Genomic DNA, 14,409 nt, shown 5'->3' on the forward strand with positions numbered 1-14,409 from the left:
AACCCTGAAGTTAATAGGCAGCCAACGGTAGTTCTGAAGTTTCCAAAGTACCACGTCTGAGTGCAGAGCCAACAACAAAACTGTGCAAATACTTGAACACTGCAATGTAAACAATGCAGCACTTATGGGTATTAACATTATCCTCAAAAGCCTTTTTTTGGCTTTTAAATCATGCCTTTTTTCCCAGCTAACTTTTATCCTGGTTATGTGTTTTGAATCCTCTGAGAGATCCTGCAGATTAAATATTTCATGGGAACATGAATTACTGAATAAGTCATCACTGGATATATACTCAGACTATTTAGTCTTCCTTTTGAAAATGTCCTCTTTCATTTTCACTCAGTCTCAAACATGAAGCTGATACATAAGCATATGGTCAGTGGTTCTGAGCAGGTTTTTTCTACATGAATTCGTACATACACAACAATCTTAAACAATTGGATTCTTTTCTATAAATTTTATGGGAGATTCAGTTCAACTCAATTCAGTATTATTTATGCAGCGCCAAATCACAACAACAGTCGCATCAAGGCACTTTATACTGTAAGGTAGACCCTACAATAACGCATACAGATGAAAACCCAACAATCATATGACCCTCTATGAGCAAGCACTTTGGCAACAGTGGGAAGGAAAAACTCCCTTTTATCAGGAACAAACCTCTGGCAGAACCAGGCTCAGGGAGGGGCGGCCATCTGTAGCAACCGGTTGGAGAGAGAGAAGGAAGACAGGATAACATACATGCTGTTGAAGAGAGCCAGAGATTAATAACAAGTATGATTCAGTGCAGAGAGGTCTATTAACACATCTTGAGGGAGAAAGGTGACTGAAGAAGAAATATTCAATGCATCATGGGAATCCCCCAGCAGCCTACACCTATTGCAGCATAACTAAGGGAGGATTCAGGGTCAGCTGATCCAGCCCTATCTATATGATTTATGGTATTTGTTTTTCAGATGGCACCACCTTTACCTAAATTTTGCAACAGTAGGTCAACATTTCAGTGCAGTTCATTGCAGTTGTATTCATATATTGCAAAAATCCCAACATGTGCCATCTTAGGAAACTCAACCTAGTACGCTGAGGACCTTACAGTTCTGATTTGAGCAACATTTAGTGACTTCCTTTTTGACTGGGCGAACCCTCCGACAGAACTAGACTCGGGATGAGCAGCACTCGTTTGATTGCCATGAGAGGAGAGTGAAAAGAAAGGGGGAAAAAAAGATGAGAAGGAGAAAAGCTTCAACTGTGGGAGAGAGAATACACAAACTGACATGCATGAACAATGAAATGGAGAAGAGGTGAGGATGTCGGTGCACCATGTGAGGCCTCCTGAAAGCAAAGGCCTGTCGCAGCATAATAAGTAAGGGGTGATTCAGACGTTAGCTGAGCGAGCTTTAACTATAAATCTATGAAAGGTTTTGAGGCTAATCTTAAAATTAGAGATTGGGTTTGGCTCCCAACCCTAAACAGCCAGCTGGTTCCACAGGAGCGAAGCAGCTTTAGCCTCTGCTTGTCATTCCGGCTTAGGATACTGAAAAAGCAAGTCATGGTCATTAGGGGCTTTATATTCAAGAAGATGGATTTGAAATCTAAGGGGATCCAATAAAGAGAGGTTAATAAAAGATAACTCTTTTTCTAGTTCCCGTCGATACTCCTTTTGCTCAAGTTAGAGTTTTTCAAACACTGTACTTATTTTGCTGGTATAGTAGAAGGTGGTGATCATTTCAAGTGTCTCAGAACCAGCTCGTTCGCTTTTTGGTTTCATTGTAGGGCAATAGAAACATAAACAGACCTACACCTGCCAATATAAACACTCTCAACTGCCCCTCCAATTACAATAGGCTTTTGTGAACACAGGCAAACTCGCAAGGTGAAAACACTAGCAGCTAACAGCAGTGATAGTTGTAATGTTGAAAGGCGCATTAGCACTAAAGGTAGCAGTCATTTAGTGATGTTAGTTAACAAGTGTTATGAGATCTAATTAGTGCTGAAGTAGACCAGATAAGAGTCCTCTTTCAGGTCTTCACTCTGATTCCACTTAATTGAAAATGTATCCTCTACAGTGTTCAGGGTTTTTCATGTATGTGGCTCCTTCTGGGAAGAAGAATGCGGGAGATGCTCAAAGCATGTTTGTAGGTTAACTGCAACGGAAAACGATTTATTACAGTAAAGTTTCCAGCATTTAAAAGAAATAATCATTTGTTAACTTCCCGGAGACATGGGGAAAAAAATAGAAGTAGTGTAAACAATTTTAATCTGTTTCATTTCTTTTCCCGTTTCCTTCAGCGCGTTTTGCTCCCTACAAACCCGTGGACATCATGCTCAAACCTTTGCTGTTCGAGGTTCCCAGCATCACCACAGATTCTGTGTTTGTGGGCCGAGATTGGCTCTTTCAGCATCTGGAAGATGTCCTGAAGGCCGGCGAGTCCACAGAGAACCACGGTGCTGTGGTGGTGGGCAGCGTGGGTTATGGGAAGACGGCCATCATCTCCCGACTTGTGGCGCTGAGCTGCCATGGAGGACGCATGCGTCAGATCGCCTCCAACAGTCCCAGCGCCTCCCCGAAAAGTAATTAGTTTTAGTATTTGCCTTTGGATGTGAGCACTACATTAACTGCTCGTGTTTAGCTAATGTTATTATAATTTCATTTCAACATTAGCTTGCAAAGTGTGGGAGGGAAGTAATTATATATTCGTTGGCAATATAAAATCAAGTTGACTAATATTACATTTACCTTACAAAAGAATGCCCTCACACACAACTAATGTTATTAATGCTAGCATATACATATATAGAGAGATGTTAGTTTATATTAATGTAATAACTTTATATATTGGTGACCATGTGCATGTCTTCCAGCTGGCCCAGGACAAAGCACAGAACTTCCTCTCAGCCAGCCTCCACAGCCCACTCCACCATCCAGTGCTGCCAACACACTGAGGACCAGCAGTTGCCCAGGAACTCCCGAGATGCAGCGGCACAGGGAGGAGGCTGTCAAACGCCTGGCTGCAAAGGTGCGCCTTTCAACATCTAAGAGAGCTCACAGTAACAAAGAAGCAGGAATCAAAGAAGCTGAAAAAAGATTGCACTAGTTATGGTGGTGTTTACTCAGGGAAAAAATGTTTGGTGTGTGCACTGGATCAAAAAAAGTAATTTTAACAATTTTCAACAGTGAGTAGATTATTTTTTGTTTTTGATGGATGGATTTGTTGTTTCTTCCTTTCTTTTTTTTAAAAAAAAAAAAAAAAGGAAAAAGAAGGAAAATCGACCAAAAAGCATCTCAGGTTTTACCAAGTACTTCTACAACAGCTTCAGTCTGACTTCTGAAAACTCCTCTTTAATAGTGACCACAGATAATTGTGATATATTCTGTTGAATGATGCATAAAATTATACATAACAATAAGGGTAGGTTGCAGTTTACTAGTCAGTGATTAGAACCTCCTCAGGGAGCAACAACCCACAGCGAGCCCTGTCAGCCATGACCTGAGAGCACAGAATGTAAACACACACCAACGTCAAACAGAGCCAGCTTCATCAATATTAGACGTCATTTAGGAATTTACAAACATCAACACACGTTTCAAATAGCAACACCATTTATCTAGGCGGCTATCAGTTATACCGACATGTATGGCACTACTACTGCTTAATTACTGGTTGGTATCCGTTCCTGTGTCAACTTCAAATAGGTGCTTAAATATATTGTAAGGCCGCCTGTTCAAGTGTTGAACTGGGATGTTTGAACATGATAAGGATCCTCAAAATTCCATGAAGCGGAGCAACACTGACTACTGAGGACAGTGCTTACTTTTTTGACAGATGAATATTCCATCTGTTGATTTTTCTGGCGCTACAAGGATCGCAAAATAAAGTCTAAATACTGCCTCTCTGGGAAGTTTACGTGTCAGCGCTGTTGAGCAGAAGATTAAGTGTTTTCTTGTATAAGCTTGTCAACATTCTTCACAAGATATAAAGTACTGCACGGTAACAGCTTTACATGTGTTCTGTTACTCCCCCACACCGTCAGTAACATTGTTAACCACTTGTCTGTGACCGAAACCCCCCCCCACCCCCCCAAACATGCATACCAGACACTGAGCATATTTCTGCACATCTTTCTCTTTCAGACTTGTGAAGTGGACAGACAAGTCCTCGATGTTTCACTTTAAAATGTTCCTCTCTCGATGCACGCCGACTAAGCAGTGTGCGGTTTTTGCCTACGACTCTTTTATTTTAGTTTTGGAATTGTTCGCTCTGTTTCCACTGAAATTTCTCTGTCGATTTTTCACTCCCGCATCTTTACTCGCACCACCTCTTCTTGTGTTGCTGAGGGTTCAGTCACATAGCAGGTGCACGTTCACTACATTTTGGAAATACTGCTTGCTAAAAGCACCATTTGATGACTTTGGCACTGCTATTGCCTTGTAGCAGGTCTAATAAAGATGATTGGGGGCCACCGGGATTCAGAGAAGATTTGTGATCCACTGTTGTAGTCAGTTGAGTTTGAATAGTGCTGTGATGGTAGGTTGTAAGGTAATTTAATAGGTGGCAGCTTTGTGAAGGACTTTCTCAGTGGATGTGACGTCTCCTACTGATTCTGCTGCGTTTAATGGTACTGATTACAACCTGTTGTCCTTCTAACACCTTTAGAATTTAATACTCTTATCCTGTCAGGGAGGCCTCCTAATTAGTGACCCTGTCAAAGGGGACAGTTCATGCACCAGACAGCTAGGGTAATGCAGTGAGCTTCATGTAAATGTCTGTGAAACTCAAGCAGTATCTCTTGAGCCAATTATGGTGAAAAGTGTTTCCAATAGGCGCCTTCACAGGGGCTCTGTTCCTGTGATGTGTGATGCAACGCTGAGCAGCTTCTGTCAGATTCTGCCAGTGCTTTTTTAATCATTGATTTAAAAGTGGTCTCATAACAGGAGCACTGAGGCTACTACCCTTTCTGCTTTATTCTTATTATCGAGACGTGCCTTTAGGTAACATTTCTGAAAATGCATTTATTGTTTTGCCAGCAGATGAGCTACCGAGGTTTGACTGCAGAGCCTTGCATCATCGTGTGTCGAGATTCGTATTGCTCATTGATGAGGCGGTAGTCTGCGTGACTTGTATGCTAAATTAAATCATCACTGCAGTAGGGGGCTTATTAAGAGTTGTGTTCATGCACACAGCAGGTTACTTGACTTTGTACAATAATAGGCATTCAATATATCAGTTTCCCTCTTTGTTATGTCACATTTGTGATGAAGCTCAAAAAACGTGTGACGCAAAAATGACAGAAAGGAGTGTTCGGACTTCTCTCAGACGTTTGCTGCTTTTAGGGTAAAGCATAACATCAGAGAAAAATTCTGGTGGTCGTGATTTTTGACAGTTTCTGGAGAAGATGTGAATCAGTGGTTGTGTTATTGTTTCAGTTGGTCCATCTTCTGACTGGATGTCACATGTTTTCCTTACTAAAGATGGGTTATATACATCCAGGGAGTTCAGCTATAATTTTTAAAATCTTACCTCCCTCTTTTCTAATTTGCGCTAGCTTTAATTGTGCCTTTATTGGCATGTGAGTTATATGTTATTATTTGAAAAAGAAAGAACCATAAATATGCATTTAGATCTGTGCTGTGGGGAGAAGTTTGGGTCCAAAACATTTATTGATGCTAAATGTTAAAAAAAAAAAGTCTCATATCTTGAGGCTTTAGTCATTTTTCTAGAAGCTGGTCATCGGTTTTCTGTGGAGAACTAAACAGCAACAGCTGAGGTTGAGCCGTCAGAGGAACCGATCACCTGCTCCTCCTCCTGTGGGCCTGGAAGTGTGTCAGCTCCTCCAGGTTGGACTGTAATTAGTACAGTCATCTTCCTTCTTCTCCACCTCTGTCCCTACATTTTCCTTTTAAATCAGACCTCCTTTGAATGCTGCGGAAACCTGCTCAGGTACAGAAGATTCTACCTTTAGATATCCACCTGGGATCTACTCACTTCTTTTTATAGCTTTCGTTGCCCAATCTCTTCATCATCCCTTCTGTGTGAAATAATGAAAGGATAAAATCATGTCTTTGACATTGTAGAGATAATATGTAGTTTTATGGAGGCTTGTTGGTATCAAAAGCCTCACTTACTTACTTTGTCATGGTAGTTTTTCAGTCACCAGAGATGTTGGTGTTTGTAAACGCTTTAAAGTTATCAAATGTACCCATCAGTCAGTGAATCATATTTTTAATTCTTCCTGATTCTCAAAAAGCAATGGCTTCACTCGCGTTTGTTCTCGTTCCTTTTGTCTTCCAGGTGGTGGCTTATCATTATTGCCAGGCAGATAACACGTACACTTGCTTGGTCCCAGAATTTGTGCACAGCATCGCAGCCCTTCTGTGCAGAGCTCATCAACTGAGTGCGTACCGGGAGCTGTTGCTGAAAGAGCCCCACCTCCAGAGCATGCTCAGTCTGCGCTCCTGTGTCCAAGACCCCATGGCTGCTTTCCGGAGAGGAGTCCTGGAACCGTTGGCCAACCTTCGGAAAGGTAAAACACTGTAGTTGTATATTGCACTATTTCATTTTCATCGTGTATGAGACCACTAATCTCATTTCATAGTATTTTAATATTTAGTTTATTTGTAAATGTCTTTGCAGAGCGAAGGATTCCAGAGGAAGATTACATAATCTTAATAGACGGGCTGAATGAAGCAGAGTTCCACAAACCAGACTATGGAGACACCATTGCATCCTTCATCACAAAAATCATTGCCAAGTTCCCCTCCTGGCTAAAACTGGTTGTCACTGTTCGAATCAACTTGGTGGTAAGAAAGAACTTATAAAGCATGGCTCTGAGTTCACTCAGATGACAAAATATTCACTGTTATAATCACCTCGAGTCAGAATTACAGATGTCACATTATACTGGTGATGAGTTTTAGTTTTAAAAAGTTTATCACTCTTTCTTCCCTCTCGGTAACTACTCGGCTTATCCGCACACTTTACGGCTGATTAAAGTAACTACTGCTAATGGCATTCACTCTTCTGTTGCTGCAGCTGCTTCTCTCACACACTCAGAGACTGGCTTCCCACAATGAACTCACACAGGTGCAGTTTGGCTGTTACACTGTTGAGTGAAGTACTGGATACAGGCAAGCTGTTAAGGGCTTGATTCTTAACTTAATTACCAGTTTCGTGTCTGCTCTTATCCTCTCCTATCTGCTTTCCAAGCGCTCTGAGCTGAAGCTTATCAAAAAGTTTGAACACTCAAGACTTCTGTTATATTTTTTTATACAAATTGAATGAAATTTGCACAGGCTGGTTTAACTAAGCATCTTTAACTAAGTGCTTTTACAGTCTTACCTTTTAATATATTTTAATGTTATTAGTGCTAGTTTTCACTTACTTAATATACTGTATTTTTCGCACCATAAGGCGCACCGGATTACAAGGCGCATTAAGCGAAACAAAACAGTCAGATAAGTCAACTCATTTTTCTTGCTTCCTCCAATCCACATTGATTCATAAATGCTGAATTCTCTTGCAGCTGCTCTATTCCCATGTTGTTGCAGCATATTAATGACTAACCTGGTATTGTCGATGGATTACCTCAGTTGTTCTCCTGATTGAAGTTTGGTCCGTTTACAGCATCCCGCCATGCGATTGCATTTGTCCCTAACCCTCGGGAACCCTCACATTAACTTTTATGAGTGAAAAAAAGTTAGCCTTCATCCTCTAGCTTCACTGTGTTTATGTTATGCTAACATAGCTGTGTCGCTAGTAGGGTTGCCAACCGTCCCTTAAAATACGGAATCGTCCCGTATTTCGAAACAAAAGTACACGTCCCGTATTGAGCTAATAAGGGACGCACTTTGTCCCGTAATACAGTGAGAATCAAAAGTAGTCTATAACTTTTAATGGAATTAACGCTTTGTTTGAAAACATAATTCCCAGCCCCTCTCCTGCTTTGTGACCAATGAGCTGACAGCACACTTATGACAATTCGAGTATGACAATTCAGATTACCGCTAATCTCATTGGTCGAGGAAAGGTCGCTTACGGAGAAAATACCGGAAGACAACAGATGACCACAACAAGAAGCATGGCCAACAGGGAAACAAACGCCGACACGGCGGTGCAAGTCTCGGACGACAGTACACCTAAAGCTGGGCAAACACTGTGCGATTTTTTTCAGTCACGTTATTCAGCTCCTGCTCAAACTGTACGATTGACTCGCAGGGGTTAGAAGTTGGTAGGTCACGATGTACTCTCACACTATACCGCCCGATGCTCTGATGCGACCTGAGTGCTCACTCTGTGCCTCCATAACATGAAGGTTATAACAGAAAATCTGTCGCTCTCTCTCTCTCCGTCTTACACTCACACAGACACACCACCACCACCATCAACTTTGCTAAATTGCTAATGAAAAACACTCATCAGGCAGCTGTGATTGAGCAGCAGTGTAAATCCAACTATTTTCACGGTTGTTGTGGTCGTGATAATTTTGTGATGCCACATCGAAAAGGCTCGGATGAGCTTTCCAAAGTTCTACAAGTTGTGCCTCCATCGCTTGTGTCCAGATCACACGCTGCACAGCCGTGCTGCTCCATCTTTTACACCAACGTTTACGTGTTTGCGCGCGAGCAGTGTGAGCGGCTGTGGTGACACCCTCACGAGCGATTGATGATCGGGAGCTGGTCGTGAGGTGTTAATCACTTCTCGTTACCCCACGTATACTACACGATGCACGATGAAGACCAAAATCGGTCCGATCACTCAAAAATCGGCTCAAAATGGGCCTAAAACCGCACAGTGTGAGCCCAGCATTAGAGCAGCAATGTTTGTTCCCCTCAGAGAAAGGGAAGAATGGGAAAAGGAAAACACCTGGCTGGAAAAAGTTAATATGGGCATGTGCAGTGAATATCAGCGCTATGTGGCCAGAAGTGTGATAATATAATTTATTTTGTGTAATAAACAACTGCAAGGATAGATGATTACAACAAATAGATGACTAATACATAAAAGTAATACATAGATGAATAATGATGATGAGTTATGATGCGTAATCATGGGAACAAGCGGGTTTACAAACAGGAGCAGCTGATTAGCATTAGAAAAGCTGAAATAATATTTCAACTGAAGCCGATTGTACTAAATGCACTAAATGTGCACTGTTACAAGAATGTTTTTCTTTCTATTGTTTTCTATTATTTTAAGTTAAGCAGGACAGAGTGCTTTTAAAGAAAGATTTACTTATATTCTCAAAAGTTAAGCATGACAGGCTTCTGTTTAAGAAAGAGACCTGTTTTACTGTGTTAATGTTGTCATTTTGAGCTAAAAATAAATGGCTAAATGATCATTTGTTTCACATGTGTTCATATCACAAAGAATACACATCTACTTAAATCAAATTCAAGTCAAAGGGTTAAAAAAAATAATTTCACACACAAAAAAAGAGCTAGAAAATTCACCACACTGGGAAGGGTGAAGACAACTGGGTCGCCCGGCCCTGGCCACGAGGTGTCCCTTATTTATTTTTCAGGGAGTTGGCAACCCTAGTCGCTAGCATATCATTTTATACCAGCTAGCCAAGCTTCAGTAACCCTATAAATGTCACTGCTGTTTAGTTTTCTGTCTTCATTTATGTCGAAAGGGACGGCAGAGCTGTACATTTAAATTTTTTCAGAAATCTCTTAGTCATGTATATCATGTTTAGGTGGAACTAGCGAGCTAACTTCTAACTCCGTTAAATTTAATAAATTTTGTTTTCATGGATGCTTGGATGTTGAACTTAATAGTTACACCTGATAAAGCATCAACGCTGTCGAATTTTGAGAAAATTAAAGGATTTTAAGTGCGGCTTATAGTGCAGGAAAAAAAAGTATGCCGGTTGTAGCCAACAGTCCTCCTGCACTTACAGTTCACACTGGCCCTGTGTCCCAATCCATAAAACACTGTAAAACACATTTATTGATTTGTTGACCAGAACATTTCATATCCTAAATCAAAAAAATCTAACACTGTGGCAACCCTAGAAAAGAAATGAATCAAAATTCTCTCATTTTAACAAATGTCTAGCTGGACATGCCGTCACCTCTCTAGGCACTCACTCACTGTCACCAGACCCTGCACATTTTTACATTTTGACAAGTGTTTCCTGAGCTGCTCCCGCTTGTTATTCTACTCTTTACAGAGTCAGGCATATCCAGCAACATTCAGGAAAGAATTGAGACACATGACCTGCAGGGCAGGAGAGAGCTGAGTCAGTCACTTTGAGCTGACACTAGGTTGACCAGTTCCAGAAATGATATGGACTTGGATTAAATTCACGCTGCTGACAACTGAGGCTTTGACACTACTGATGAACTACATGAAAACTTATTTTCCTTGCTGGGGGAAAAAAGAAAGCACTGAGCCTTGGATAATAATGTGGTTTTTGATTGACATCTGGAATTTGAGTTATTATTGCTCAGTCAGAAGCCAGGGTCGAGTGTTGTCCATCAGTGTGGGCTGTACTATATAGTGAATTCAGCCTAGCTATTAAGAATTCAGGCAAGGCCCTGTCAGTGTGGTGAATCAATATATTGTAGCGCTGATATTTTGTATTCACCTCTTATGCTCTTCTATTAATGCATTAGAATTGGTTTTTTGACGTGGAAAGATGTTCCAGGTGGCTGCACTTAAAGTAATACATTTTGACTACACTGCAACATCCATCCATCCATCCATCCATCCATCCATAAGCAGAACACTGCAACATATGTGTTGTAATGTCTTCTGACAAAGTGAAACAGTGTTTAATGAGAGGGAGTTACTGTTTGTGTGAATTTGCTAGGGTGACGTTTTTAGCCACCTGGAGGCTGGCAAAGCAAGAACAGCAACAACAACAAGGTTGCAGTCGGTTATCGGAGATGTGTTTTTGTTGTCCGTGTGGTAGATTTCATAGTAACAACTGTGCTGGAAAGGAAACGTGTGGTTTAAGGCATATGTAACAGTAGCTGTTTTTTTTATAACCTCTGTTAGTGAATCCTGTGCACATGCTGGTCTGTGGCAAAGGATAGCACATTGTTAACCATGCCATATGTGTCTTTTACTTTCTTGTAATCATATTTTTCTTGTTATATTTCTGTTTTGTTCACATTCCCACTGTAACCACTTAGCAGTTGTCTGCAGTAATGAATCGAATGGCACTGTTGTTTTAATGGGAGCTATATGACGACTTCGCATGTGAAAACCTCGGAGTCAGTTTGACAATGTTTTTGTAAATCAGGCTCCTATGATGTTCAGTAAGTTCCCTTTAAGTGCAATGGAAAGGCTGTTAGTCACTGACTGAAAATGTCTAATTTTCCAAAAATGTAACAGAAGTCAGTTAAATAGTTTTTAAGAGAGTTGGCAGTCTTTTGCAGAAAAACCCTGTATGTCCTCTCTTTTTATTGTTATTTTTTTTGGGGGGGGGGGGCTACGAGTCCACATATTTGGGTAAGATGCAGGAAATGGTTGCAAAATCACAAAGAAATTCCAAAATTGAATTCTCTATGTCCGGTGGGACGTGATGAGAAATATTACAAAAGCAGAATTCAAAATGAAAACGATGAACAAACAGGGCTGCGTACAACCACATGCCATGACACATAACGACAGCACAATGCTTAATAACAGAATTAATGATAAACTGAAGATATTCTACGATAACTGGACCATGCACAGCATTCAAAATAAAATAAATAGAGAAATAAATACAGTAAATAAAGAAAATGTATATAAAATGTTGTTTGGACATGATGGTTGTCAGTCCTGCTCCATGCAATAGACTATAATGACCATACACTTGCATTACTCAAAGGTTCTTGAAACTGAAATATGAGCTAATGATGATGGTTCCTACTTCCTTCAAAAGTTTTTAGAGCAAGTTCCTACAAAAGATCAAAAGCACAAACTGTACGCTCCATGCTGTATTCTCATACCGTTTCCCCTAACATTAAAGCTCTGGACACAGCAGTCAGCAGCATTGCCATTCAGTGCAGACAGTGGTTACATTCGGCTTTGTAAGTTATCTGAACCATTTGGCCATCATTAATATGCAAAAGCCATCGGTAAACCTGCGTCTGTGTGTGTATGGCTTTGCTATCTAAGCTTTCGGCTACAAGTTCAGAAACTCTGCAGCTTAGTGTTTGTATAAGCTGCAATTTAGCTTGAAATTGGAAGCACTAAATGATCGACTTTAAAGCATTATCACTTCATACTTGTAATATTATGCGTGTACATTTGTACTTGTCGCTTGTACTCAGGTGTCTCTTGCAAAAAAACCCTCAGTGAATAAATAAAGCTTATCTGCTTTACTGCCCGACTAACTCGGGGCATAGCAAAAATGAATCATGGAAGAATAATCAAGATAGCATTGTTAAGACAAGAAAATATGAAGGCATGAAATGTTTCTTATTTGCAGACAGAATCCGAGTTGTGCATAGAGATGAAATTGTCACGCTATTGTTTTGTGCTTTGAACAGACAAATAGCATCTCACCTCGGAGGAAGGGTTCGATATATTGGCCCTTGCCTGCTAGACTAATATCTGGACAATCTCTGAGGTGTTGTTTGCACCCCCTCCCCCCAATCTTGTGGATTGTGTTCGGTATGTTTTATTGAGCGTGTGCATACATGTGCTTGTGTGTGTTTGTCTGTTTGCGCTGCCTTCTCATGATGAGGGAGAGGAAAAATGTTATCTTGCGGAGGCAATGTTTCTCTAGCCTCAGACAGGCAGAGGATTGGAGGATTAAGGTGCATTGATTTCTCCAACCCCTGGGACACAGATTGAAATGTGAGCCCTAGTTCAGACCTCTGCTTGCCCGCTAGCTACCATCCCATCCATCCCCTGCCTCTTAATACTCAGTTTCCCCACTCCTGTTTTCCTCACAGCCACATTTTGAACAGTAACAAGTGTCTGCTTTGGCCTGATAGCTCAGCATGCTTGCTTCCCCACTGCTCAAAGAAACTCCTCTGATAATACACGTACACAGGCAGATTTTGTTTTTCTTAATGGCAGCTCAGGATGCAAAGAATATTTTTGCTTTTAATTAATTAAATTATTTATTTATTGGCTGTGGTATTGAGTAATACAGCTGTGTCTGTAATGCAAACACTGCACCAAATTACTTTTTTTCATGCATTGACACTTGAATAGTACATTGAAGCTCAGATGTATGTTTTTATGTCACGCTCTGTCTTTATCTTGTCTTCAATAGGAGATCACCAGCCTCCTGCCCTTCTCCAAAATCTCCCTGGATGACTTTTCTGACAACAAAGAGATCAGCAATGACCTCAACGCATATATCCAGTATCGTATCAACGGCAGCAAGGACATCATGAACAATATTAGCCTGAACGGCAAGGCCGATCCTATCACAGTCGGCAAGCTAAGTAGCCACCTGATCTCCCGCAGCCAAGGGTCCTACCTGTATCTCAAACTCACCCTGGATCTGTTTGAAAGAGGCCACCTCGTGATCAAAAGTGCCAGTTACAAAGTCGTGCCTGTTTCACTGGCAGAACTGTACCAGTTACAGTGTAACATGAAATTCATGACCAATTCAGCCTTTGAGCGCTCACTGCCGATCCTCAACGTATCGCTCGCCTCGCTGCACCCCCTGACTGACGAGCAGCTGTTCAACGCCATCAACGCGGGGTTCGTCCAGGGGGAGCTACAATGGGAGGACTTTCAGCAACGCATGGAGCTGCTCTCGTGCTTTCTCATCAAACGGAGGGACAAGACGCGCATGTTTTGTCACCCTTCCTTCAGAGAGTGGCTGGTGTGGAGAGCTGATGGAGAGAGTACGGACTTCCTTTGTGACCCCAGGTCAGTTTTCTGCTAATGCAATAACTTCGCAGCTCTCAATTTGGTTTGCAGGCTTCTGTAATGCATTTAGAGTTTGCGTATGTTTCAGTAATGCATTTAGAAAAGGTTCTTGAATTGCACAAATAGGCATGTAGGACAGTAAGAAAAGTACAACTAATGCTGCAGAATAATATGATAAACGTGTCTTCATGTGAATGAAGTTTTGCATCTCAGAGTGCTTCTGAATTAGTTGTTTTAGGTCTCTGACAGCTTTAATCATGCCTAAATTTGGTGTCCATCCTGTCGGTTGTCACAAAGTTCTTACCTAAAATGTTTAAAGCAGTGTCCTGCTTATTTCCGGTCCTCAATTTTAATGCAGGAGAGCAGAATTTAACGTGGGATATGTCTGCAGAAGGGGAGAATAGCTGGCTCTGGATGTATTAGAGGCAGTAATTCAGTGTTTTTCTTCACATATCTGCGCAGAAATCGGTCCATAATAAACACTGCAGACTGCACCAAAGCTTCCATTTGTAAATAAACCCCTTTAGTCAGCAGTTTGCATACGCAGCCCTGCAACATCATAGATCAGATTTCAAGCAGGCTG

The 14,409-nt window shown here is 41.2% G+C and overlaps 1 protein-coding gene across 5 annotated transcripts in view; it reads left to right on the forward strand.

Moving 5' to 3' along the window:
* tanc1b (tetratricopeptide repeat, ankyrin repeat and coiled-coil containing 1b) overlaps positions 1-14,409 on the forward strand; it is a 115,953-nt gene that overhangs the window by 76,247 nt on the left and 25,297 nt on the right. For all 5 annotated transcript variants that reach the window (XM_082507214.1, XM_082507213.1, XM_082507211.1 and 2 more), the window contains 5 exons: positions 2,290-2,571; positions 2,863-3,017; positions 6,291-6,522; positions 6,633-6,799; positions 13,219-13,826. In XM_082507214.1, the coding sequence (XP_082363340.1) occupies positions 2,290-2,571; positions 2,863-3,017; positions 6,291-6,522; positions 6,633-6,799; positions 13,219-13,826 (1,444 nt within the window). The remainder of the gene's footprint in view (positions 1-2,289; positions 2,572-2,862; positions 3,018-6,290; positions 6,523-6,632; positions 6,800-13,218; positions 13,827-14,409) is intronic.

Source organism: Aulonocara stuartgranti, assembly GCF_965226115.1.
Source record: "Aulonocara stuartgranti genome assembly, chromosome: 16".
Classification (NCBI taxonomy): Eukaryota; Metazoa; Chordata; class Actinopteri; order Cichliformes; family Cichlidae; genus Aulonocara; species Aulonocara stuartgranti.